At 37.2% G+C, this 24744-nt stretch overlaps 1 protein-coding gene across 1 annotated transcript; it reads left to right on the forward strand.

The window, feature by feature from the left end:
• On the forward strand, positions 1-23093 carry LOC129148551 (arylacetamide deacetylase-like). Its single transcript, XM_054713652.1, has 5 exons — positions 1-204; positions 10587-10809; positions 15496-15565; positions 17284-17455; positions 21815-23093. The coding sequence occupies exons 1-5, from the start codon at positions 43-45 to the stop codon at positions 22409-22411; spliced, it is 1224 nt and encodes a 407-aa protein (XP_054569627.1). The 5' UTR covers positions 1-42; the 3' UTR covers positions 22412-23093.
• The last annotated feature ends 1651 nt before the right edge of the window (positions 23094-24744 follow it).

Here is a 24744-nt window from a genome sequence, read left to right on the forward strand (position 1 = left end):
GTGTATTTGCTGTGCGGGCAAGGAGAGCAGACGGGAAACAGCATGGGAAGAAAGACTGTTTTGCTCCTATTGGTGGGCATTTTCATGGCATATTATGTTTATACACCTCTCCCAGATAACATTGAGGAGCCATGGAAACTAACTGGGTTTAACCTCATATTAAAAACTATATCAGATATAGAGGAAAAATGGCGACGGAATAGAGTCGGGTTTGGAGTCTGTTCCTGGGGCGGAGAGTCGGAGCAGCAGAGGCTCGCAGAGGGAGTGTATGTGGGCAAGCCAAGGGACAGCTAAACTCCAGGAGAAGGCGGGGGAGTGCTGGGCAGTGTTCCTCTGACCGCGCAGCACCCACAGGGGCTGGGTCCCCTCCTGGAGCTGCGGGCTCGCCGGGCGCCTCGCCATCTTGCAAGGAAAGGAGGATTTTATTGGAAACCTGACTTTCTGCGACAACTGCAAACACTGCGCTGCTGGGAGCACCAGACCACCGGTCCCCTATCAGCGCAAACATTTGGATTCAAAGAAACTCTTCACTGCACCACGGAAAGGTCAGATTTTGTCTGAAATAAGCTGCGGTTTCTAATCCCCGCGGTGGGTGAGGGAGGCGCTGGGTGAGGGAAGCGCGGCAGCCGCAGGACCGGCAGGAGCCGGGAGGTCTGTGCCTAGAAAAATCAGCGGCAGTTCGCCGTGATCCGTGAATGAGGAGGGGGGTCTTCTGAGCTGCTAACAGAAGTGACCTCTTGAAAGCAACTAATTTTAATCTGACGAGGAGGGTCAGACTAAGAATTTTCAAAGGAGTGCAGGCTCCTTAGTCTGGGGCACAGACCCACGGTCCGCACACCTGGGCTCTTTCCGACTCTGATTGCTAAGCCCAATACAGAGGTAAACCCAGGTGGAAACCCTGAAAGACTGCAGGGGGAAGGTGTTTTTTCGGAACCTGGGGCCAGAGCTGCGTGTGACCATCAGAGAGGCAGCTCTGAGGCGCACATCTCTACAAACCGGTAGTGAGTGCCATAGAAGGGGAAAAAAAAAAAAAGAAAAAAGAGCTAGAGAGGCCCGGAAGTCAATTCAGAAACACTGCCACCCAGGGGCTGAAACGCTAATTGTCTCTGGTGTAATCAAAAATAAATACGAGAAATTAAGATAGGGCTGGCTTAAAAAGCAGGACTGGCTTCCAACACTGAGGAGCCCTGGAATGAAGCTGAACTGAAATACCGCCCAGACTGGGAAAAAGGCGTACCAAACAGAATAATAGAGGAAGTGAATGACAGCCGCTACTGCACATTTTAGTCTTCCTATTTTTTAATTTTCAATTCTTTTTTCAATTTTTTAAATTTTTTATTCTCATATTTTTTTATTTTCATTTTTTGCATATTTTACTTAAGAAACTAATATTTTTTTTTTCCTCACTTGATTTTCACCTTTTTAATTATTACATTTTTATTTTCAATCAGCACTATTATTACTATTATTTTACTTTTTTTTTTTTTTTTTTTTTTTTTTAATGTCATTTGATTTTCTCTTTCTTTTATTTTTGGATTAGTGTCCTACATTCGATTTGCATCTTTCCCTTACAATCGCTTTACCCTATCTCAAAGCTAACATTATGCCATCACTCTCCTAACCTTTCCCCTTTTGCTCCCAGTTTATCTTAACCCTTTCTGGCTTTAGATTTTCCCTACTTTTTCAGTTTACTCTCTGCTAAAACTTCACCCTACTTATATATCTAATTCCCAACCCCCTGCTCCAAATCCATACAAACCTCTCTCTACGCTACCTTTAAAAAATTATTTTTCTCTCGGGCCTTTTGTTGTTGTTTGCTTGAATGTTGATTAGATTGAATTTTTATGCTTTTTTATGAGACTGTTTAGATTATTCTTTTTGTTGGTTTGGTTGGTTCTTTTGTTTGCTTTGTTTTTGTTTGTTTTTTACTTTTGTTTTCCCTTGCCTCACTTGATATTAGCTGCTGTTGCAGTTTGTATTAATCTCCAGGCTCGTGTTGCTGGAATTTGCTGGGAATAGTGGTTGTTCTAGTGGAGTTTACTCCCCATATATATAGTTTGTTCCCCTTTTCTCTCTTAGTATCATTCTTGTCTCTCTTACTTTTTTTTTTTCTTTTCTTTTTCTTTTCTGTTATTTCTTTTCTTTCTTTCTGCTCTTTTCCCAAGTTCAGACTCACACTCTTTGTTGTTGTTTTTTTCTTCGTTGTTGTTCTTTCTTTTTACTCTCCCTCTTCCACTCCTATTCCCTAATTTGTCTTTCACTGGTGGTTACCTCTATTGGAGGTTATTAATATCGTGAATACAATTCTGTTTAGTGCCTTGTCTGTTGAGCCTGGTTGTGTTGTATTTTATACCTTTAAATCAACGCCAGAGAGAGAAATCTATATAACCAGACATCCGGAGAAGAGAGACCATGGGGAGACAAAGAAACAGCCCCCACAGGAAAGAGAAGCAGGCATCACCAGAAAAGGAAGTAAACGATTTAGAGGCAAACAACCTATCAGAGAAAGAATTCAGAGAAATGGTCATAAAGTGGCTGAAAAGGATGGAAGACAAATTCGACAATATGAGTAAGAACCAAGAAGAAATGAAGAAGAACCAAGAAGAAATGAAAAGTGACATCACTGCTGTAAAGAACTCAATAGAAAGCATCAAGAGTAGACTAGATGAAGCAGAGGACCGCATAAGTGAGCTAGAAGACAAGATGGAAAAAAATACCCAATTACAACAGCTTCTAGAAACAAAAATGAGAAAGATTGAGGAGAGTGTAAGGGAACTTCGGGACAATACAAAACAAAACAACATCAGGATAATAGGGGTGCCAGAAGGAAAGGAAACTGAGCAAGGAATAGAAAACCTGTTTGAAGAAATAATAACAGAAAACTTCCCTGATATAGGGAAGAAAAAACCCACACAAATCCAAGAAGCTCACAGAGTTCCAAGCAAAATGAACCCCAAAAGACCGACGCCAAGGCACATTATAGTTAAGTTGGCAAACACCAACGACAAAGTAAGAATCTTACAAGCGGCCAGAGAGAGACAGACAGTTACATACAAAGGAACCCCCATCAGACTAGCAACTGATTTCTCAACAGAAACTCATCAGGCCAGAAGGGAATGGAATGAAATATACCAAGTCATGCAAAGGAAGGGTCTAAATCCAAGAATACTGTACCCAGCAAGGCTATCAATCAAAATTGAAGGTGAAATCAGGAGCTTCAGAGACAAAAAAGGACTAAGGGAGTTTATCACCACCAAACCAGCAATGAAAGAAATGCTAAAGGGTCTGCTGTAAAAAAAAGAAAGAAATAGGAAGCAAAGAAGGTACACAGGGGTATAGAATAAAAATGGCGTCAAATAAGTACCTATCAATAATAACTTTAAATGTAAATGGATTGAATGCCCCAATCAAAAGACACAGGGTAACAGACTGGATAAGAAAACAAAACCCAGATATCTGCTGTCTACAGGAAACCCACCTCAAAAAAAAGGATGCATACAGACTGAGAGTAAAGGGATGGAAAAAGGTTTTCCAGGCAAATGGAAATGAAAAAAAAGCTGGGGTTGCAATACTTATATCTGACAAATTAGATCTCAAAGTGAAGGACATAACAAGAGATAATGAAGGCCACTTCATAATACTAAAGGGAGAAATCCAACAAGAAGAAATAACTCTGGTAAACATATATGCACCCAATACAGGAGCACCAAGATACATTAAAAAACTCCTGGAAGATATCAAAGGAGAGATTGACAGTAATACAATCATAGTAGGAGACTTCAATACCCCACTATCACCATTGGACAAATCCTCTAAACAAAAAATCAGCAAAGAAACATCAATCCTAAATGACTCACTAGAACAGATGGAATTAATCGACATCTTCAGAACATTTCACCCCAAAGCCACAGAATATACATTCTTCTCAAGTGCACATGGGTCATTTTCAAAGATAGACCATATGTTAGGACATAGGCAAAGTCTCTCCAAATTCAAGAAGATAGAAATCATATCAAGTATCTTCTCAGATCACAGTGGCATAAAACTGGAAATCAACTACAATAAAAACAACCCAAAGAAATCAAACACTTGGAGACTAAACAGCATGTTATTAAACCATGACTGGGTTACCAAAGACATCAAGGAAGAAATAAAAAACATCATGGCAACAAACGACAATGAAAACACAACAATCCAAAATCTATGGGACACAATGAAAGCAGTCCTGAGAGGGAAGTTCATAGCTCTACAAGCCTACTTCAAAAAACAAGAAACAATGGTAATAAATTACCTAACCCAACAACTCAAAGAGTTAGAGAGAGAGCAACAAGATAAGCCCAGTGTAAGCAGAAGGAAAGAAATAATAAAGATCAGAGCGGAGATAAACGACATAGAGACCAAAGAAACAATACAAAAGATCAACAAAACCAAGAGCTGGTTCTTTGAAAGGATAAACAAGATTGATGGACCTCTAGCCAGGCTCACCAAGAAGCAAAGAGAGAGGACCCAAATAAACAAAATCAGAAATGAAAGAGGTGAAATAACAACAGACCCCGACGAAATACAAAGGATTGTTACAAAATACTACGAACAACTCTATTCCAACAAACTGGACAACCTAGAGGAAATCGACATATTCCTAGAAAAATACAACCTTCCAAAACTCAATCAGGAAGATTCTAAACAGCTCAACATGCCAGTAACTATGGAAGAAATTGAAGCAGTCATCAAAAAGCTTCCGGCAAACAAAAGCCCGGGGCCAGATGGCTTCACAGGAGAGTTTTATCAAACTTTCAAGGAAGAACTAAAACCTATCCTCCTCAGACTATTCCAAAAAATTCAAGAGGAAGGAACACTTCCAGGCTCCTTCTATGAAGCCAGCATCACCCTAATACCAAAACCAGATAAAGACAACTCAATGAAAGAGAATTACAGGCCAATATCCCTCATGAACATTGATGCCAAAATCCTCAACAAAATTCTAGCAAATCGGCTCCAGCAGTACATCAGAAAGATCATACACCATGACCAAGTAGGATTTATTCCAGGAATGCAAGGATGGTACAATATCCGCAAATCAATAAACGTGATACATCACATAAACAAATTGAGAGATAAAAATCACATAGTCATATCAATAGATGCAGAAAAAGCATTTGACAAAATCCAACACCCTTTCTTGATAAAAACTCTCAACAAGGTGGGAATAGAAGGCTCATACCTCAACATAATAAAAGCTATTTATGATAAACCCACAGCAAACATCATACTCAATGGGCAAAAACTAAAACCATTTCCCCTAAGAACAGGAACAAGACAGGGATGCCCACTCTCACCACTTCTATTTGACATAGTACTGGAAGTATTAGCTATCGCAATTAGGCAAGAAGAAGAAATAAGAGGCATCCAAATTGGAAAAGAAGAAGTGAAGCTGTCCTTATTTGCAGATGACATGATATTGTACATAAAAAACCCAAAAGATTCCATCAAAAAACTAATAGACTTAATAAATGAATTCGGCAATGTAGCGGGATACAAAATTAACGCCAAGAAATCTATGGCTTTTCTATACACCAATAATGAACTTACAGAAAGAGAGACTAAAAAAGCAATCCCATTTACCATCGCACCAAAAAAATTAAGATACCTAGGAATAAACTTAACTAAGGAGGTAAAAGACCTATACGCAGAAAACTACAGGACACTGAAAAAAGAGATAGAGGAAGACGTAAACAGATGGAAGAACATACCATGTTCCTGGATTGGTAGAATCAACATCATTAAAATGTCCATACTACCCAAAGCAATCTACAGATTCAATGCACTCCCCATCAAAATACCAACAGCATATTTCACAGACCTAGAAAGAACTCTCCAAAAATTCATCTGGAATAAAAAAAGACCCCGACTAGCCTCAGCAATCCTCAGAAAGAAGAATAAAGTAGGTGGGATCTCAATACCAGATTTCAAGCTGTATTACAAAGCCACTGTTCTCAAAACAGCCTGGTACTGGCACAAGAACAGACATATTGATCAATGGAACAGAATAGAGAACCCAGATATCGACCCAAACCACTATGCTCAATTAATATTTGACAAAGGAGGCATGAACATACAATGGAGTCAAGACAGTCTCTTCAATAAATGGTGTTGGGAAAACTGGACAGATACATGCAAAAAAATGAAACTAGATCACCAACTTACACCATACACAAAAATAAACTCAAAATGGATACAGGACTTAAACATAAGACGGGAAACCATAAAAATACTAGAGGAATCCACAGGCAACAAAATCTCAGACATATGCCACAAGAACTTCTTCACTGACACTGCCCCTAGGGCAATGGAAGCTAAAGAGAAAATTAACAAATGGGACTACATCAAAATAAAAAGCTTTTTTACAGCAAAAGAAACCATCAACAAAACAACAAGAAAGCCCACTGCATGGGAAAACATATTTGCAAATGCTATCACTGATAAAGGTTTAATCTCCAACATCTACAGGCAGCTTATGCAACTCAATAAGAGGAAGATAAATGATCCAATAAAAAAATGGGCAACAGACCTAAACAGAATATTTTCAAAAGAAGACAGAAGGAAGGCCAAGAGACACATGAAAACATGTTCAAAGTCACTTATTATCCGAGAGATGCAAATCAAAACAACAATGAGGTACCATCTCACACCTGTCAGAATGGCTATCATCAACAAATCAACAAACAACAAGTGTTGGCGAGGATGCGGAGAAAAAGGAACCCTCGTGCACTGCTGGTGGGAATGCAGACTGGTGCAGCCACTGTGGAGAACAGTATGGAGTTTCCTCAAAAAACTGAAAATGGAACTCCCATTTGACCCAGTAATCCCACTCCTGGGAATATATCCGAAGAAACTAGAAAAACCAATCAGAAAGGATATATGCACCCCTATGTTCATAGCAGCACAATTTACAATAGCTAAGATTTGGAAACAGCCTAGGTGCCCGTCAGCAGATGAGTGGATCGGAAAACTGTGGTACATCTACACAATGGAATACTATGCTGCCATAAAAAAGAAGGAATTCTCATCATTTGCAGCAACCTGGATGGAATTGGAGAACATTATGCTAAGTGAAATAAGCCAGTCAATGAAAGAAAAATACCACATGATCTCACTCATTTAGGGATAGTAAAGAACATTATAAAGTGGTGAACAAAAAGATAGATACAGAGACAGTAAAGCATCAAACAGACTTTCAAAGTACAGGGGGAAAGTTTGGGAAAGGTGGGGGAGTTATGAAATCAAACGAAGGACTTGTATGCATGCATATAAGCATAAACAATGGACGCAAAACTCTGGGGGGGGAGGGCATGTGTGGGTGTGGGGTGTGGGGGGGTAATAGTAAGATATGTACACATATAATACCTCAATAAAAATATTTAAAAAAAAAAAAAAAAAAAAAAAAAAAACTATATCAAATGTGGTAAGTATAGAATTTTATTGACTCAATATCTAACAGTTTAATCAGGAAAAAATACCTGTTGTATTACTTTTAACAACTTCTACTGTCTTGGACGTTTTGCTCTTTAAGTTTGCTGATTTTAAAATCTTTCTTATATTTTAACTATTCCTTAAGGCTGACCACTAACAGAATGAAAATGAAGGAAATGGTCAAGTAGTTTAGATTTTAAATATTAAAGAACAAAATGTGTCAGCTGAGAAAAACAAAAAGTCTTCTTGTGAGTTTCATGGCATGAACACAGCCAGAAGGAAGCATGTTAAAGCATGAAATACAGAAATGGTAGGACTGAGCAATACTCTGGTTAGTTACAGAATGATATGCAATGATCTTGTATTCGGGCATGAAAATGAATTCTTACTGAGATATTTGGAAACAGGTCACTGGTAAAGGCCAGGGAGATGTGTGATGTCCAGTAGATGGTAGCTGCTGAGGTGATCAGGCAACTGGCGGGCTAGCTGCCCACCATGGCTGGTCCTCAAAGACCTATGGTTCTTTCTGAGTGAAGCTAATTACCTAGAAATGAAACCATTCATTATCTTCTTTCATTATCTCCGTAGCAATTTTCCTGTAGAAGAAAAAAAAGAGATAAATCAAGGACAATTAGCCTGACTAATAAAACTCTTGGCTTTTTATCTCTTTCCTTGCCCCCCCCCCCCCCACCTTTTTAAGGTATTTTAACAATCTCTTTGGGCATATAATGTAGCTTTGAATCAGTGCAATATATAACATAGGCACTATTTCTCAGTTTTGATCATCAGAAATTCAACTGTTGTTTATTTCCTTAGCTGATAGATCTTTGTATGACTAAGGTATAAGAAATGATTTTGTCCATACACCGAGGCATATAAATTCCAGAGTTGTTCAAAATTTTCACTCTTTATCATTCGATATTGCAAATTTATGTCAACAATTGCTTTTGGGTTTTAGAGTCAGTATAAAGAGAATACGCTGGTCTGAGATATTAATCTACTGCTCTAATTCAGCAAACTTCACTAAAGGGAAGAGTCAAAGAAACTTTAATAACCTTAATTGCTCATTTCAGACTGTAGAGACACTGGGCGATAGTTTTAGCCCACACTGGTGGCTTTTTAGTCTTCAGTTTTATGTTTATCATACTTTTTAGTAGAATCTAAAAACTTGTGCAATTATAAAGTCACATTAAAAATTTCATACTTTGTACTTTCTTATACAACATTGCAATTTGTTTTCATAACTAAATTCCTGTCCTTAAATTGCATAACTTAGTACCATTCGCTGTCATTTAAAAAAATATTTGAAACAGTCTTATTCTTTCAGGATAAATGACTTCAGTCCAGTGATAGATGTTTTGAAAGATAGTCTTGAATTATCTGTACTTAACTTTGGTTTAAAGCCAGAAGGCCAACTAAATTGGCATAAATTACTTTTGTGGGATACATACGGATACCTACTCTACATCATAGGTTGTAGAAATTTTAAATTTATTTCCTAAAATTAAGTAAATGCTATGACCTGCATCTCTACTTTCTGTGTTAACAATTAAGATCAGCCTAATATTTATGTGATTTCTTCAAAATCTCACTGTTAATTGGTTGGAGTGCTTGTGCAAAACTCACACTGGGCAACATGGGGAAACATAATGTAACACTGCAGAGATAAAGAGCACAGATGATGGTCCACTGGGGGTAGGAGTCTCCACCCCTTCTGTCTCTGCAGAGAGGAGCAGGTAGAAGACACCCCCGTGCTGGGGCCTGGTCAGCAAGTGGAGCTGTCTGTGTGTGTGGGGGGCGGGGGGGGGCGGGGGAGCGGGCGGGGGAGGTACCCACAATGTGGAAAAGGCCTAGAACAGTCTTATAGCTGGAGAAGCCAGTCTCCTAAGGCTTGTCAGGCAGACTAAGCATTTGCATTTCACTCTCCTCTGCAAGAATTCTACTCCTCTGGTGGCAATTACAGCATGAGGACAGCCATTTCTTGAAAGTGTGTGCTTTTCTGTGAGTCTAACTTCTGCAGTCCCTTTGACACAGCTGGCAGGCAACAATAAGGAGATGTATTTGTTTGCACTTGAACATCAATTTGGGTGGAGCATGAGTGGGCTGGGAAATGCAGCTGGGTTAGGGAAACAATACCCTTCCACTGGACCCTGGCCATAGTCTGCATGTTTCGACATTAGGAGTGAAAGCATCGTCTTTTTGATATTTGGAATCCCAAGGTGATAGGTCTTTCATGATTGGCTCACACTCACTTTTTGGGACCCCGCTTATTTCATGCATCCCGGTGTGGACCTGACCTTGTAGCTTTACTAAACTACCCGAATTTCTCTAATTGTAATGGTAGTGTCTCTGTTCCTCTGGCCTAGAAAGAGATTTTCTCCTTTGTTCAGCCGAACTTCCCTCTCTGTACTCATAGCAGAGTTCACATACTGTTTGAAACCTTCTCCCTCAGGTCTCATGACCAGGCAAGTAGTTTACCTCTCTAGTGACTTTTGCCAAAGTTCTTTGTACATGTCTCAGACGGGCAGCTATGGTGTTTCATAATTGCTTATGTATCCTTTCCTCCCACTTGACTCTGAGCTTATTTAGAGTAGAGAGTGTACATTGTTTATCTGTGTACTCAAAGTAAGAAGCATCGATGTCATTTCAGCCTGGCTGGTGTGACTCAGTGGTTGATTGTCAACCTATGAACCACGAGGTCACAGTTCGATTCCTGGTTAGAGCACATGCCCAGGTTACCAGCCTGATTGCCATTGTGGGGCATGCAGGAGGCAGGCGATCAATGATTCTCTCTCATCATTGATATTTCTATCTCTTTCTCCCTTTTCTTTCCTCTCTGAAATTATATTTTTAAAACTTATTTCAAAGCTCATAATAACCTGAAGCCTAGATCCTTTCAAGTTGTAATATCTCAAGAATTCTTTAAATATCTTTTTTTTTTTTTTTTTTTTTTTAAATCGGAGGGAACTATTATGGTAAAGATTCTGAATCTCAAATATTTCTGTGTCATTCAGATTCAGGTGTGAGCATCTGTGCATACTTCTGTGTTCATAAACAAAACTGGCACTTGCTGTTTGTAATCTGCGATGGTATTTGTTTTCTTTCTTTCCTTTTAGGCCCTGGTTGGTGAACTCCTGGGAATCAACCATTTCATGAACACTCTAATGTTTCTCATGAGCTTTCAAGATGTCCCACCCACATCTGATGAAACTGTCACTGTGATGGACACCACTTTCAGCAATGTTCCTGTCCGTGTATATATACCAAAGCGCAAGTCAGAGGCGCTAAGAAGGGGCTTATTTTACATTCACGGTGGTGGTTGGTGTTTGGGAAGTGCTGGTAGGTACCCCTTGTTGCACATTTTTCTTATCATATAGCATATATTTTATTTATATATTTTCTCTGACATATCTGGTAAACATTATCACAGATAACAAAATACCTCAGCTGTCTGAAATTTCTTTTGTTGGAATTATGTTAGTTTAAAAAATTATTTTGAATTTATTTCTCAAAGGAAATAAATATTCAAAGCTGTAGCAAATCTCAGGTAAGGAGAAAAACTTTCATGAACGTAGAAATTTATTATTAAGATTGTTAATTGTAAATATGATGGAATGTTGTAATGAAGACCAAAATTAAATGAGTTGAAGAGTGGAGGAGAAGTGAGAAAATGGAGATGGTGACAGAAGTCTTTTAATAAATTTGGGAAAGATGAGGTCTCAGATAGAAAAGAAGCACAGGGTTGAGTAAGTGTACTTTATTTTTATTTTATGTAAAATATATGTACAGCCCTGGCAAGTGTGGCTCAGTTGTTTGGAAGGTCTTCTCGTGCACTGAAAGTTTGCCTGTTCAATTCCCTGTCAGGGCTCATACCCAGGTTTTGGCTTTGACCCCTGCTAGGAACCCATATGGAAGGCGAGGAATCAATGTTTCTCTCATACATTAATGTTTCTCCCTCTCTTCCCTTCACTCTCACTCTTTCTCTCTCTTTCTTCCTCTTCCCCTATCTCTAAATTCAGTAAAAAAATATTCCTGGGTGAGGCTTAACAAAAATTAAAATGCACAGCTGTACTTCCTATATTTCTACAAATGTATCTAAAATATATCATTTTATTAAATGCAGTATAAACTTTATATCCTATATAAAGGTTATATCTATACTAATAAAAGAGAATGATGGAAATTGACCATCACTTCGCTACACCCATTAGCCAATCAGGATCAAGTATGCAAATTAGCCCAACAAAGAAGTCAGTGGCCATGGAGCTGGAGCAAGCAAAGCCTTGGGTTGCCCCCGGCGATGGAGGAAGCCAAGCTTCCCGACTGCCCTGGCCGGCACTGGCCTCTATTCAAGGCTAGAAAGATTTAATTATAGAAGATAAATAAATCCCAGATATCTGCTTCCAGCTGGCCCTGGTCTCCACTCAAGGAGGCACTGAAAAAAAAAAAAAAGAAAAAAAAAAAAGGAGGGGCTGGGAGCCTGGATCACCAGGGGCATGGCTAGCCTGAAAACAGCCCTCAGCTTCTCACCCAGGCTGGCCACACTCCCATAGGGTGAAGATCCCCACTGGGGGGCTGGGCCAGCAAACAAACAGCCATCAGCCCCTCACCTAGGCTGGCCAGGTACCCCAGTGGAAACCCCCACCCAGGCTGGCCACACCCCCATGGAGTGAAGATCCCCACTGGGGGGCTTATCTCACCCAGGCTGGCCAGGCACCCCAGTGGGGACCCCCACCCTAAAGGGGTTGTGGCCAGCCTAAAAACGGCCCTCACTCCCTCACCCAGGCTGGCCAGACAACCCCAGCTTGGACCCCCACCCTGAAGGAGGTGTGGCCAGCCTGAAAACCACCACAGGCCCCTTGCTCAGGCTGCCCCATGCCCCAAGAGAACCCCCACCCTGATCCAGGACACCCTTCAGGGCAAACCAGCCAGCCCCGACCCGTGCACCAGGCTCTAGCTATACTAATAAAAGGGTAATATACTAATTAGACTGGTAGACCTTCCAGGAGACCTTCCGGATGTTCTTCTGGACAAAGCCATGGTGGCAGGGCCAAGCTAGAGGCTGTTAGAGGCCAAGAGGGGAGGGCAATTGTGGGTGATCAGGCCAGGATGGGATGGCAGTTGTGGGTAATCAGCCAGGTGGGGGCGTGGGGCCTTTGGGGGTAAGCAGACCAGCAGGAGGGCCAGTTGGGGGTGAGCAGGCCACCAGTGGGGGTCAGTTGGAGGTGATCAGGACAGTGAGGGGCAGTTTGGAGTGAGCAGGCCATCAGGGGGGCAGTTGGGGCGAGCAGGCCAGTGGGGAGGGAAGGTGGAGACAATCAGGCCAGCAGGCGAGAGGGCAGTTGGGGTTGAGCACACTGCCACAGGGGGCAATTGGGGGTGATCAGGCTGGCGGGGGTGGCATTTTGGAGCAAGCAGGCCAGTGGCCGGGAGCAGTTGGGGGCAAGCAGGCCAGCAGGCAGAGAGGTTAGGGGCAATCAGGCAGGCAGGCAGACAGGTAAGGAGTTAGGAGCCAGTAGTCCCAGATTGCGAGAGGGATGTCCTGAACTGCCAGTTTAGGCCCAATCCCTGTAAACCAGCAAGAGGACATCCTTCGAGGGGTCCCAGATTGGAGAGGGTGCAGGCCGGGCTGAGGGACACCCCCTGCCAATGCACAAAATTCATGCACCAGGCCTCTAGTCTTATATATTTATGTTTAAATACATATTATATTTATATATGGAAGGTCTATGAACATGTTTATAAGCTGAAGGTAAAGATAGCAATAAATAGCCCTAACCAGTTTGGATCAGTAGATAGAGCAAGGGCCCTAGATCCAAGGGTCCCCGTCTTGATTCTTGTCAAGGGAATGTACCTTGGTTACAGGTTCGATAACCAGTAGGGGGCAGGCAGGAGGCAGCTGATCAGTGTTTCTCTCTCAATGTTTCTAACTCTCTATTCCTCCCCCTTCCTCTCTGTAAAAATCAATAAAAATATATTTTAAAAAAGAAAAGAGAAATATAGCAGTAAATAGAAGTATGTTGAAATGTGGGAGGAGCACAGGAGGACAGGATGCAGTTTGCCTGACCTATAGGATGTTGGAGGGAACTGGATTCCTTACAAAGACGAGTATTGATATCACACACGGGAAGGAACATGACTTTCTATGTTATGTTTTCTCTCTCTGTTTTCAGGAGGGAAAAAAAAGAGGTATTGATGAGTACTGATGTAGATGGGAAATGTAAATTGGAGCAGTAAAGGGTGTGATCCTAACCTTTTCTATAAATTCAGGCAGTGAAGTCATCAACTGGCAATGAAGTGATGTTTTTAAGACTAAATCTGAAAAAAAAAAAAAAAAAAAAAAATCTGACTCTGCCACTATGCCATGCCTCAGTTAGTTTCCATAAGTTCCTGCTGCCGAAAGCAGTTCCTTAAAAATCTTTCCATCAATGTTTCCCTAAAGAGTTAACAAAAATTAAAATCCACTTTTTAATTTATTTTATGTACTTCCTATATTTCTACAAAAATATATGTTTTTCTAGCTGGTTTTGCTCAGTGGATAGAGCATAGGCCTGTGGACCAAATTAGCCTGGATTTGATTCCAGTCAAGGGCCCGTATCTTGGATAAAGGCTCCTCCCAGCCTGGGGCCTGGTGGGGGTGCATGCAGCAGGCAACCAATTGTTGTGTTCTCTCACATCAATGTTTCTCTCTGTTTTCCCCCCTCTTTTCTACTCTCTCTAAAAGTCAATGGGAAAATATCTTCGAGTGAGGATTAATAACAACAAAAAAGAGTAAGAGCATGCTTACCAAAGAGAAAAAAAAACTAAATAAGAATAAGCTCTGAAGCAAAATAGTATTTGCCTGATGCTTTCTCTTCCAATATTAAAGAAAGCTATAAAAATGTGTGTCCTAATCCAAAATACAAGCATGACTTTGTATAGTAAATGTTAAATAAAAGTTCAAAATTTAGTGTGTATTTTACATTTTAAGAATATTCAGCACCTGCCCTGACCGGTTTGGCTCAGTGGATAGAGCGTCGGCCTGGAGACTGAAAGGTCCCAGGTTCGGTTCTGGTCAAGGGCATGTACCTTCCTTGCAGATACATCCCCAGTCAGAGGTGTGCAGGAGGCAGCTGATCAATGTTCCTCTCTCATCGATGTTTCTAACTCTTTATCCCTCTCCCTTCCTCTCTGTAAAAAAATCAATAAAAATATATCTTAAAAAAAAAGAATATTAAGCACCCAACTTTGGCAACATCATAAGAGAATATCTACTCCTCTTTTTATGGTCCACAGGATGTACCTTTTGTGACAACTTTATATGCTGATATTTCCCATCAGTACTTTAGATCTCTCCTTCCTCTTGTTACTGGCAAATCCTATTTTATTTTCTTAAACGTTTCTTATGTGCCAAAGGAAGCACTTTTCCAAGCACAATAGCAAACATGTGTGACCCCTCCCCAACCGATCTATATACATGGCCAAAATAACTCCAGAAAAAACGTATCTTCTCATCTGTCTAGGAAATACGAATGCCAAAATCAGGTCTCAGCTCTCCCTGTTTCCTTTTACTCTTCTTTAACATGCTCTTGCAGTTTTTATGAAATCTAATACTATTCCAAAGAGCATTCTCTCTACCCCTCCATTAAAGCAACTAGTATATTGCTTTTAGCTTATATGCTTGACCTTCCCAGCTCCTGTCTCCAGTAGGCTGTGACCTCCTGAAAGTCATGGAGGTATATTTATGTTTATTCTTTCAACACCTAACACCTGCTGATTGAAGAGAGCACAGATTAATCTTGAAAAGAGTGAAATTGCTTAAATTATTCTGTGTAAAATGTGGGGAAGAACAAGAAACCTGACAATGTGCATGTAACAGGATCACTGGGCAAGAGAATTCATGTTCTGTAGCTGTGATGAAATATTAGAAATATTTTTCCAAAACATTTTCATGAAGAATGAGATGTTATAGTAGGCTTTTTGCTGGGGAAAACAATGTCCATCAATTTATTTGTCAGTCTCTGATTTTCTTCTCTTTTATTTCAGCTTATTATTCTTATGATATATTGTCAAGACGAACAGCTAATAGACTTGATGCTGTTGTCATTTCAACCAAGTAAGAGCACTGTTGGTTGGCTTGGGTTTGGGCCAGGTGCCTTATATAGTGAGATGTTTTCAGGTGTTCTGATGATTCCATGGTTATGCTAGGTGTGTTTCAAATGGAAATCAGAGGGTGAGAATAGAGAAAGTGAGCTTGGGCATTACCAGAAAAGAGACAGAGAGAAGAGATTTGTAGAGTTGGGTCAAGTGGGGATCCAAAACAGGATGTCAAGAAATTGTTAGAGCCTTAACCAGTTTGGCTTAGGGGATAGAGTGTTGGCCTTGTGGACTCAAGGGTCCCAGGTTTCATTCCAGTCAAGGGCACGTACCTTGGTTGCGGACACATCCCAAGTAAGGGGTGTGCAGGAGGCAGCTGATTGATGTTTCTCTCTCATCAATGTTTCTAACTCTCTATCACCTCTCTGTAAAAAATCAATAAAATATATCTTTAAAAAACAAATTGTTAGAATAAAATTAAAATATTAAATTTTATTGAGAAATGAACTTTGTTGGATTTCCCACCTACTCTTAGTGAGCAGAGTGAATAAGGAGGGCTTCAGAGTCAGAGAATCATACAAAAATTTGGTTCTAGAATTTACTGAGTGACTGTGACAGTTAAATCTCATTTTAACTCCCATTTTCTGATATGTAAACTGGAAATCGTATAATATTTCCTATATCAGAGAGTTATTTTGAAAATCAAATAATAATAACGTATGTTTAAAGCAATTAGTATAGTATACATATTTTTAAATATGTTTTATTGATTTTTTACAGAAAGGAAGGGAGAGGGATAGAGAGTTAGAAACATTGATGACAGAGAAACATGAACCACGGCCTCCTGCACACCCCCTACTGGGGATGTGCCCACAACCAAGATACATGCTCTTGACCGGAATCAAACCTGAGACCCTTGAGTCCACAGGCTGACACTCTATCCACTAAGCCAAACCTGTTAGGGCAGTATAGTATATTTTATGGTATAATCCTTCATCTAAAGCAAGTAGTCACTAGATAACATGGGAATACATTCACAGGCTATTCTAAAAAGCACTTTAGATCAATAATCAATAATAGAATATAAAAAAAATAGTAATGACTGCATGGCAACTTGATCATGAGATTAAGTTGGCATAAAATAATTCCGAAGATTTGTTTAATATCTATTGGTTAGTAATAAAGTGTAATGATTACAATGAAAATAACCAGGGGTCCTCAAACTTTTTAAACAGGGGGCCAGTTCACTGTCCCTCAGACCGTTGGAGGGCCGGACTATAGTTTAAAAAAAACTATGAACAAATTCCTATGCACACCGCACATATCTTATTTTAAAGTAAAAAAACAAAACGACAAAAACACCCGCATGTGGCCTGCGGGCCGTAGTTTAAGGACCCCTGAAAATAACATTCTGGGAGTTCAGTTAGTTATCATCTGGGATTTTTTTTTTTTTTTTGTAAAACCCAATCCAAGTTTTGCATTCAGGCCTTTACTCATGCAAAAATGACATTTGTGAAAATTTTCATATCCAGCATTATCATTAGGATTAAGTCTGGCTTTAGATTCATTGTAATTCAAAATATATTTGTTAAAAAAAATTTACTTTTTATTTTGAGGCAATAGCATGCACACAAATGGGTATGCACTCACACACAAACACACACACTCACAAACACACACACACATGCATTTTTATTATAAATATTGATTTAAAGGCCATTGTTTTTCTACCCACAGCTATAGACTAGCACCTAAATACCACTTTCCAAATCAATTTGAAGATGTGTATAATGTATTAAAGTGGTTCTTATGCCAAGATATTCTTAAAGGCTATGGTGTAGATCCCAAAAGAATTGGTATTTCTGGAGACAGTGCTGGAGGAAATTTAGCTGCAGCAGTGACTCAACAGGTATGTTGCTTAGATTTGTTTCATTTTTAAAAATATATTACACTTAAATTTATTTATTTCAAACATTAAAATATTAATGCAGATATGTTATACTAATACATTAGAAATACATAGAAATCATATCAGAGAACATTAATATATCTAGTGCCTCTATTCTTACCACCTGCCATATTTATAAAAATAAGATTATAAAATCCTCTTTCAAGATCCTTGGTTTAAACCTAATTGGTATTGTCAGGTAAGTACCACTGTATTTGTTATATTACTGGATTGCAATTGTGAAATCAATCAATGATACTAATCACCATGACCAGAGCATCAGATTATTTCAGTATTCTTTAGTGGAGTATGCTAAAACATGCATGAAAACTGTTATCAGAATAATAAAGTTGCCTATGGACAAAAAAGTTCATAGGTTCATAAATACTCTTCATTTGCAGAAGGAACTATACTTTTCATATATCAATTAATACACTATTTCTATGACATTTAGCTAAAACTGGACATCTATTAACTATTGATTTAATATGGTAATAATTAATTATAATTGTCTAGTAGATTATGAGTAAAATTACTTTAGATACTGGTTTAATTAACCTAAGAAATTAACTTGGCACTGATGGCTTGGACGCAATGTTCCTGTAGAGAAAAAAAAAATTCTAATGTATTTACAATTAAATCATAATCATTGATATTGCACATAAATGTATTGTGCTATAAAACAAACCTTGCTATTATTTTTATTGTTTAGTTTAATACACATTTTAAAGTATATAAATTTTAGCTACTGGTAGTTTTAGGATAATCATCTTGTCTTCAACAAGAAAAAAGACACTAAAAATTATGTACACGCAGCCTACACAGGGGTGCTCCTAGAGTGCCCAGCTCAGATGACTTGGGAGGCAGAGCCACTGGGCCCTACAGGACATCTACTACACAAGGCCACTCTACCAATTCCAGGAGACATAGCAGCTACCCAATACATAGAAACAAAGGGAAGCAGCAAAAATGGGGAGACAAAGAAACATCACAAATGAAAGAACAGAAGAAATATCCAGAAAAAGAACTCAATTAAATGGAAGCAAACAAAGTATAAGATAGAGAGTTTGAAACAATAGTTATATGGATTCTCAAGGATCTTAATAAAAGCTTCAAGGGACTTAGTGGGAATTTCAACCATCTTAGTGAGAATTTCAAAGACATGAAAAAGAACCAGTCAAAAATTAAGCATTTGGTAACTGAAATAAAGAATAATTTACATGGATTCAACAGTAGAGTAGAGGATTCCAAGAATCAAATCAGTGATTTGGAATATGAGGAAGCAAAAAACACCCAAGCAGAAGAGAAAACAGAATCCAAAAATAAGAAGTTAGTGTAAGGAGCCTCTAGGACAACTTTAAGCATTCAAACATTTGCATTATGGGGGTTCCAGAAGGAGAAGAGAGAGAGCAAGTTATTGAAAACCTATTTGAAGAAATAATGACAGAAATCTTCCCCTACCCAGTGAAAGAAATAGACTTATAAGTCCAGGAAGACCAAACAAGATGAACCTAAAGAGGCCCACACCAAGACACATTATTACTAAAATGCCAAATGCCAAGGGCTAAAGACAAAGAGATAATCTCAAAAGCAGCAAGAGAAAAACAGTTAGTTACCTACAAGGGAGTAATTTCTCAACAGAAACTGCAGGCCAGAAGGAAGTAGCAAGAAATATTCAATGTGGGGAATAGCAAGGACCTACAAGCAAGACTACTCTACCCAGTAAAGCTATCATTTAGAATTGAAGGTCAGATAAAGAGCTTTACAGATAAGAAAAAGCTAAAGGAGCTCATCAACAACAAACAAGTATTACATAAAATGAAATGTTTAATGGTATTCTTAAAGAACAAAGAAGGAGAAGAAAAAGGCAAAGAAGAAGAAGAAGAAGAAGAAGAAGAAGAAGAAGAAGAAGAAGAAGAAGAAGAAGAAGAAGAAGAAAAATAAATACATATCTATCAACAATTGCATCTAAAAATCAAAATAAACAAGGAATCTAATGAACAAAATAAACTGATGAATAAAATAGTACCAGAGACATGGAAACAAGGAACAGACTAATGAGCCTCAGAGGGAAAAGGGATTGGGGGAGGGAGGGCAGGAAGAGATTAACCAAAAAATTCATATACATATATGCAATTCCTAAGGACACAGACAATAGAGTGGTGAAGGCCTGGGGTAGGGCAGGAACCAGGTGGATGGGAGGAATGGGGGTAACAAAGGAAAATGTTTGTAATACTCTCATCAATAAAGATTTAAAAAAAAAGAATAAAAGGGAAAAAGTAACATTGAGATAAGCTAAAACTAAGATAACTTGCTATTAATGGAACACTCTAAGACTACTTTAAGTAAAGTGCTTCAGATGAAATGAAAATGAAGATGAAATTTTAATATGCAGGAAGAAGCAAAGAGGAAGAATGTGGTAACATGTGAGTAAATCTTAATAAACTTGTATATTTAGAAATAATAAGATATATAAAATTAGAATATGACAAAAAAAACCCTCTAAGTTAAGGAGAGGATAGATTTTAAATCCTATAAGCTATTTTTTATAATCTAAGAAGAAATAATGACTTAGAATTGGATTTTGAGAAGCTCATTAGTCTTTGAGAAGTTAAGAACATATGTTTTAATGTTTAGGGTAATCAATTAAAGAATAAAAACAGTGTATAACATAAACAGCTACAGGAAAAAATAGAATAATTCAAAGATTAACCAACCTGAAAGAATGCAAAAAATAGAGAAAAAAGAAAAAGAAGATGCACAAAATAAGATTGGTAGGTCATAACTAATGATTTTAGTAATTATAACCATTTGTGCTTTAAATGATCTTGCTGTAGTACTAAGATTATCAGATTAAAAAATAAGTAAGCAGAAAATTTGAAAGCAAATGGATGGAAAATGTACACACTGTAATAATATTTGAAAGAGTTGCTAGGTAAATAAGATCACATCATTACAGAAAATGTTTCAATGGCCAATGAAATGAAACTAAATCTGCATGGTTATAATAACATGGCATTAAATACATAAAAGAATGGCAGGAGAAAAAACAAGTTTCTGACCACAACAAGAGGTTTAATAATATTACTTTTAGCAATGAAGAGAACAATGGGCAAAAATAATAAGTGTATAGAGGAGTGTAATAATAATCAATATATTTCATTCAGGGGAACAGGCAAATAAGCAAGTACATGTTATCATTTTTAAAAATCAACCAAGTTCTGGTACATAAAAAGCCAGTCTCAAAAAAAAAAAAAATCACAAATTTTAAATTGTGCAACATTTGGACTTTTAATACAATGAAATAATGTGGGAAATCAACAAGGAAAAGACAAATAAAATATGCTTCTATGGAAATTTGGAAATTTTAAAAAATAGACTAAAAACCTATGGATCAGAATGTAAAAGAATGCATCTTTTTATATGTTCTCTACATTTAGAACTATATAGAAAATTGTACTTTTTCAAAAGCATATGTTAGAAAATAAGGAAGGCTGAAAGAAGCATTTGACTTAAGAAATAAAGTCAATAAAATGAAGATAATGACAAGAAAAGAAATTATTATATTCAAACAAGATCAGAGTAAATATAACAAAAAGCTAAAAGTTAATTCATTGAAAGGACTAATAGAGTTTTAATTCTATGAAAAGACAAATGAGGAAAAACAAAAGTTAGGTATAAATGTCAGGATTGAGGAAGGGACAACTCTTCAGACCCTTTGACATAAAAAAGAAATAGTGTTTGATGAGTTAAGAATGCACATTGCAATTCTTGAAAGCAATATTTGAACAACTTTAAAATTAAAACATCTAATAATATCTTAATTGAATTAACAAATAAGAAAAATATATTATGCAAAAGAGACACAATAAGAAATAAAAACCTATCATTTTATAATCACAAAATATATAATAAAAAACAATAGTTCCAGTAAGAAACTTCACTAGCAATTTGCTTCAAACACTTAAGAAGAAGTAAATCCAAAGTAAACTTAAAATATGCCCGAGAATGGGGAAAATATGTACACTCTTCAGTTTTTTTCAGAGACACATGATATTTATGACTGACTAATCACATATTAGTCTTTTTCCCTACCCTTGAGGAGAGTAGTACAAATTATTGTGTTTATATTTATAGTATTTAAGTGTAGATACTGAATCTTAGGTATATTATTAAAAATTGGCAATTTGTTTGAGATATATTTCTTACTTCTGACTATCTTTTTGAAATTTTGAATGTATCATAGCTTCATAAATAAAAATATACATGTAATATTAGTGAAAGTTATTATTTCAACAACTTACTTTAAATAATTTTCAGATCATAGATGATCCAGATGTCAAGATCAAACTCAAGATCCAGTCTTTAATTTATCCTGCCCTTCAGACTCTGGATATGGATTTACCATCTATACGGGAAAACTCACATTTTCCAGTTCTGCCCAAATCACTTATGGTCAGGGTTTGGAGTGAATACTTTACCACAGACAGATCACTTGAAAAAGCCATGTTGATCAATCAACATGTACCAGTGGAATCAAGCTACCTCTTCAGGTTTGTTAATTGGAGTTCTTTGCTCCCAGAGAAGTTTAAGAAAGGGCATTTTTATAGCGGTCCAACTCATGGTCCTTCTGAGCTAGCTAGAAAGTATTCAGGGTTTCTAGATGTGAGGGCAGCCCCCTTGTTAGCTGATGACAACAAGTTGCATAGCTTACCCTTGACCTATGTAATCACCTGTCAATATGATGTCTTAAGAGATGAGGGAATCATGTACGTCACCCGACTTCGGAATGCTGGAGTGAGGGTGACCCATAACCACATTGAGGATGGATTCCATGGAATAATTACCTTTCCTGAATTTAAAATTGGACATAGAGTAGAAAATCAGTATCTGAGTTGGCTAAGTGAAAATCTATAGTAAATATCTTAGCAGTGGTTTATAAAAATATGTAAGCCTCAAATATAAAACATTAGTGAGAATCAAAAGGTTATGTTTAAATTTCTCTTTATTACCCGTGACCTTTCTAAGGTCCCCTGAACCATTGTGATTTTTTGTTGTTGTTGTTTTGGGATTTTTTGTTTGTTTGTTTTTTGTTTGCTTTTTTACTGAGTGGATTCTCTATTTCTTATCCTAAGTGTTATTTACTCACATCTGTTATCTTAGAAAATGTCTACATTCTTAAATATTTTTTCTTGCTACTAAAGGCCTAAGAGATCGCTGGTATTAATTTTGGTATCCTAGGGCAGAAATAGGCTTGGTAACATTAAGAAATGGATTTTATAGTAGTAGATGGCATTATATTGAAGCAAATACTTTGAAAAACAGTTGGCACAGAAGTCATATTAGTTAGTGCCTACAAATCCATTTGGAGTCATATTAGTTAGTGCCTACAAATCCAAAAGGAACAAATACATTTCAGTAGAAGCTCTGGTATTTTACAAGCCATATGTGTTTGTTTAAACCTTTTTTCTCAACAATAAAACTATGACAATCAAAAAACTGAGGCTGTAAATTATAGCTATAAGAAATGAGTAATGTCTGTTGGTTTTAAAGAAAATGCCACGTTTATTACAAAATATGTATGGAAATAAAATTGATATAAAAACATAATTTTGTTTTGAGGAAACAAATTTGGAGGATTTATAGATTGCAAAGCAATAGAAAGCTACCAGTCAAGATAGTATGGCATTTCAATACAGATAAGCAAATAGATAATACAATAGAATCCAGAAACCAATTCATATATTTAGAGTCAATTGTTGAGATAAGGTTGACAATCTAATTCCATTCCAAAAGTATTATATGTATTTTAAATGATGATTAAACATTTGAATATTCATATAAAATACCCTTAACCCTGACCTCGACTTACTTCACATAATAGAAAAAAAAATAACTAAAAATGACTCATTGATGTAAATATAAAAACATAAATTTTAAACTTCTATAAGTTTTATTTTTTAGATAGGACTACATTTTACTTGAGCTGTTGCATCATATTCAATATCATTGTATTGTAGTGTCAGCTGTGTGGACTATTTCCAGTATTATACAGAAACCACAATCTAGGCACTGCCAACAGGCTGACTTAGTACAAATGATTTCTTGAACACTGATGTAGCATTGTAATGTGTGTATTTGAATATTTCATGAAGAACGCAGGGGATTCGTGGTATTTTTGTAAATCTTAATTGGAAATTACATTGAAATGTTTATTTATTTTATTTACAATTCAGTCCTTTTTCTAGTTTGAAAAAATAAGTTGGACACATTTTAATGGATAAATTAAATGTATAAGACGAATGCAGTCAAGCAGAAATGCATAAGCTAGTGCAGATCCTGAAAAAGCTACAAAAAGACAAGCCTGGAAGAAAGTGTATTAAAAACTTTATAACAAGTGGCAGCTGAGATTTTCTGCAGCAGAGAAAAACAATAGGCTGCTTGTCTGTTGTATAAAACAAATTGTAAAAATAATAAAGTGGACAATATGAATGGACATAGTAGCTTATGCATAATTTGTAAATTATTTTAATGTGATCTGAAACAAAGCTATTTTTAATTTGATCTGACACAAAGTTTATAACTTTGGCCAACTATAGTTTGTATTCTGACACCAAAAAGAAAATCATTTTTAGATGAAGAGGTAGTAATAGATAGTGATAAAACTACATATACATATACATGTAGTTTTACATATGGCATATATATTATGGTGTTTGTTAGAAAATTATGAGATGAAGGCTAAAGTAATTGTTCAGAAAAGTGAAATATTTTAAATTAAGACACCAAACATTATATGTATGATGCAAAATGTTTGTAATAATACCAGAGATCAGTTAATTAAAAATTTGGAAAAGTACAATCCCTTTTAGTTTTAGACAAGTTGTGTGATATGAGACACTACCCAATTAATACTCTTGGTATGTTTTTTCTCCAAAATACTCCAAATTCATGCACACACACACACACACACACACACACACACACACAAATATGTCTACTTGTAACCCAAAATACTGAACTCATGACATGGATATGTTTGAATATTCTTTATCCATCAAAATATAATTTTAACTAGTCATGAAAAAATTTATCATCACAGAAAGTTCTCTACCTAGGTGTGTTAGGCAAGATTCAAGACTTAATGGAATTTTAAAACAAGAGACCATGTTTCTCTACTGCTTCACTCCCCTGTGTGGTATCTACTGAAAGGGTTTAGCTCAGCTTTCTGAAAATAACTCTGAAAAGTA

This window comes from Eptesicus fuscus, chromosome 3 (assembly GCF_027574615.1).
Source record: "Eptesicus fuscus isolate TK198812 chromosome 3, DD_ASM_mEF_20220401, whole genome shotgun sequence".
Classification (NCBI taxonomy): Eukaryota; Metazoa; Chordata; class Mammalia; order Chiroptera; family Vespertilionidae; genus Eptesicus; species Eptesicus fuscus.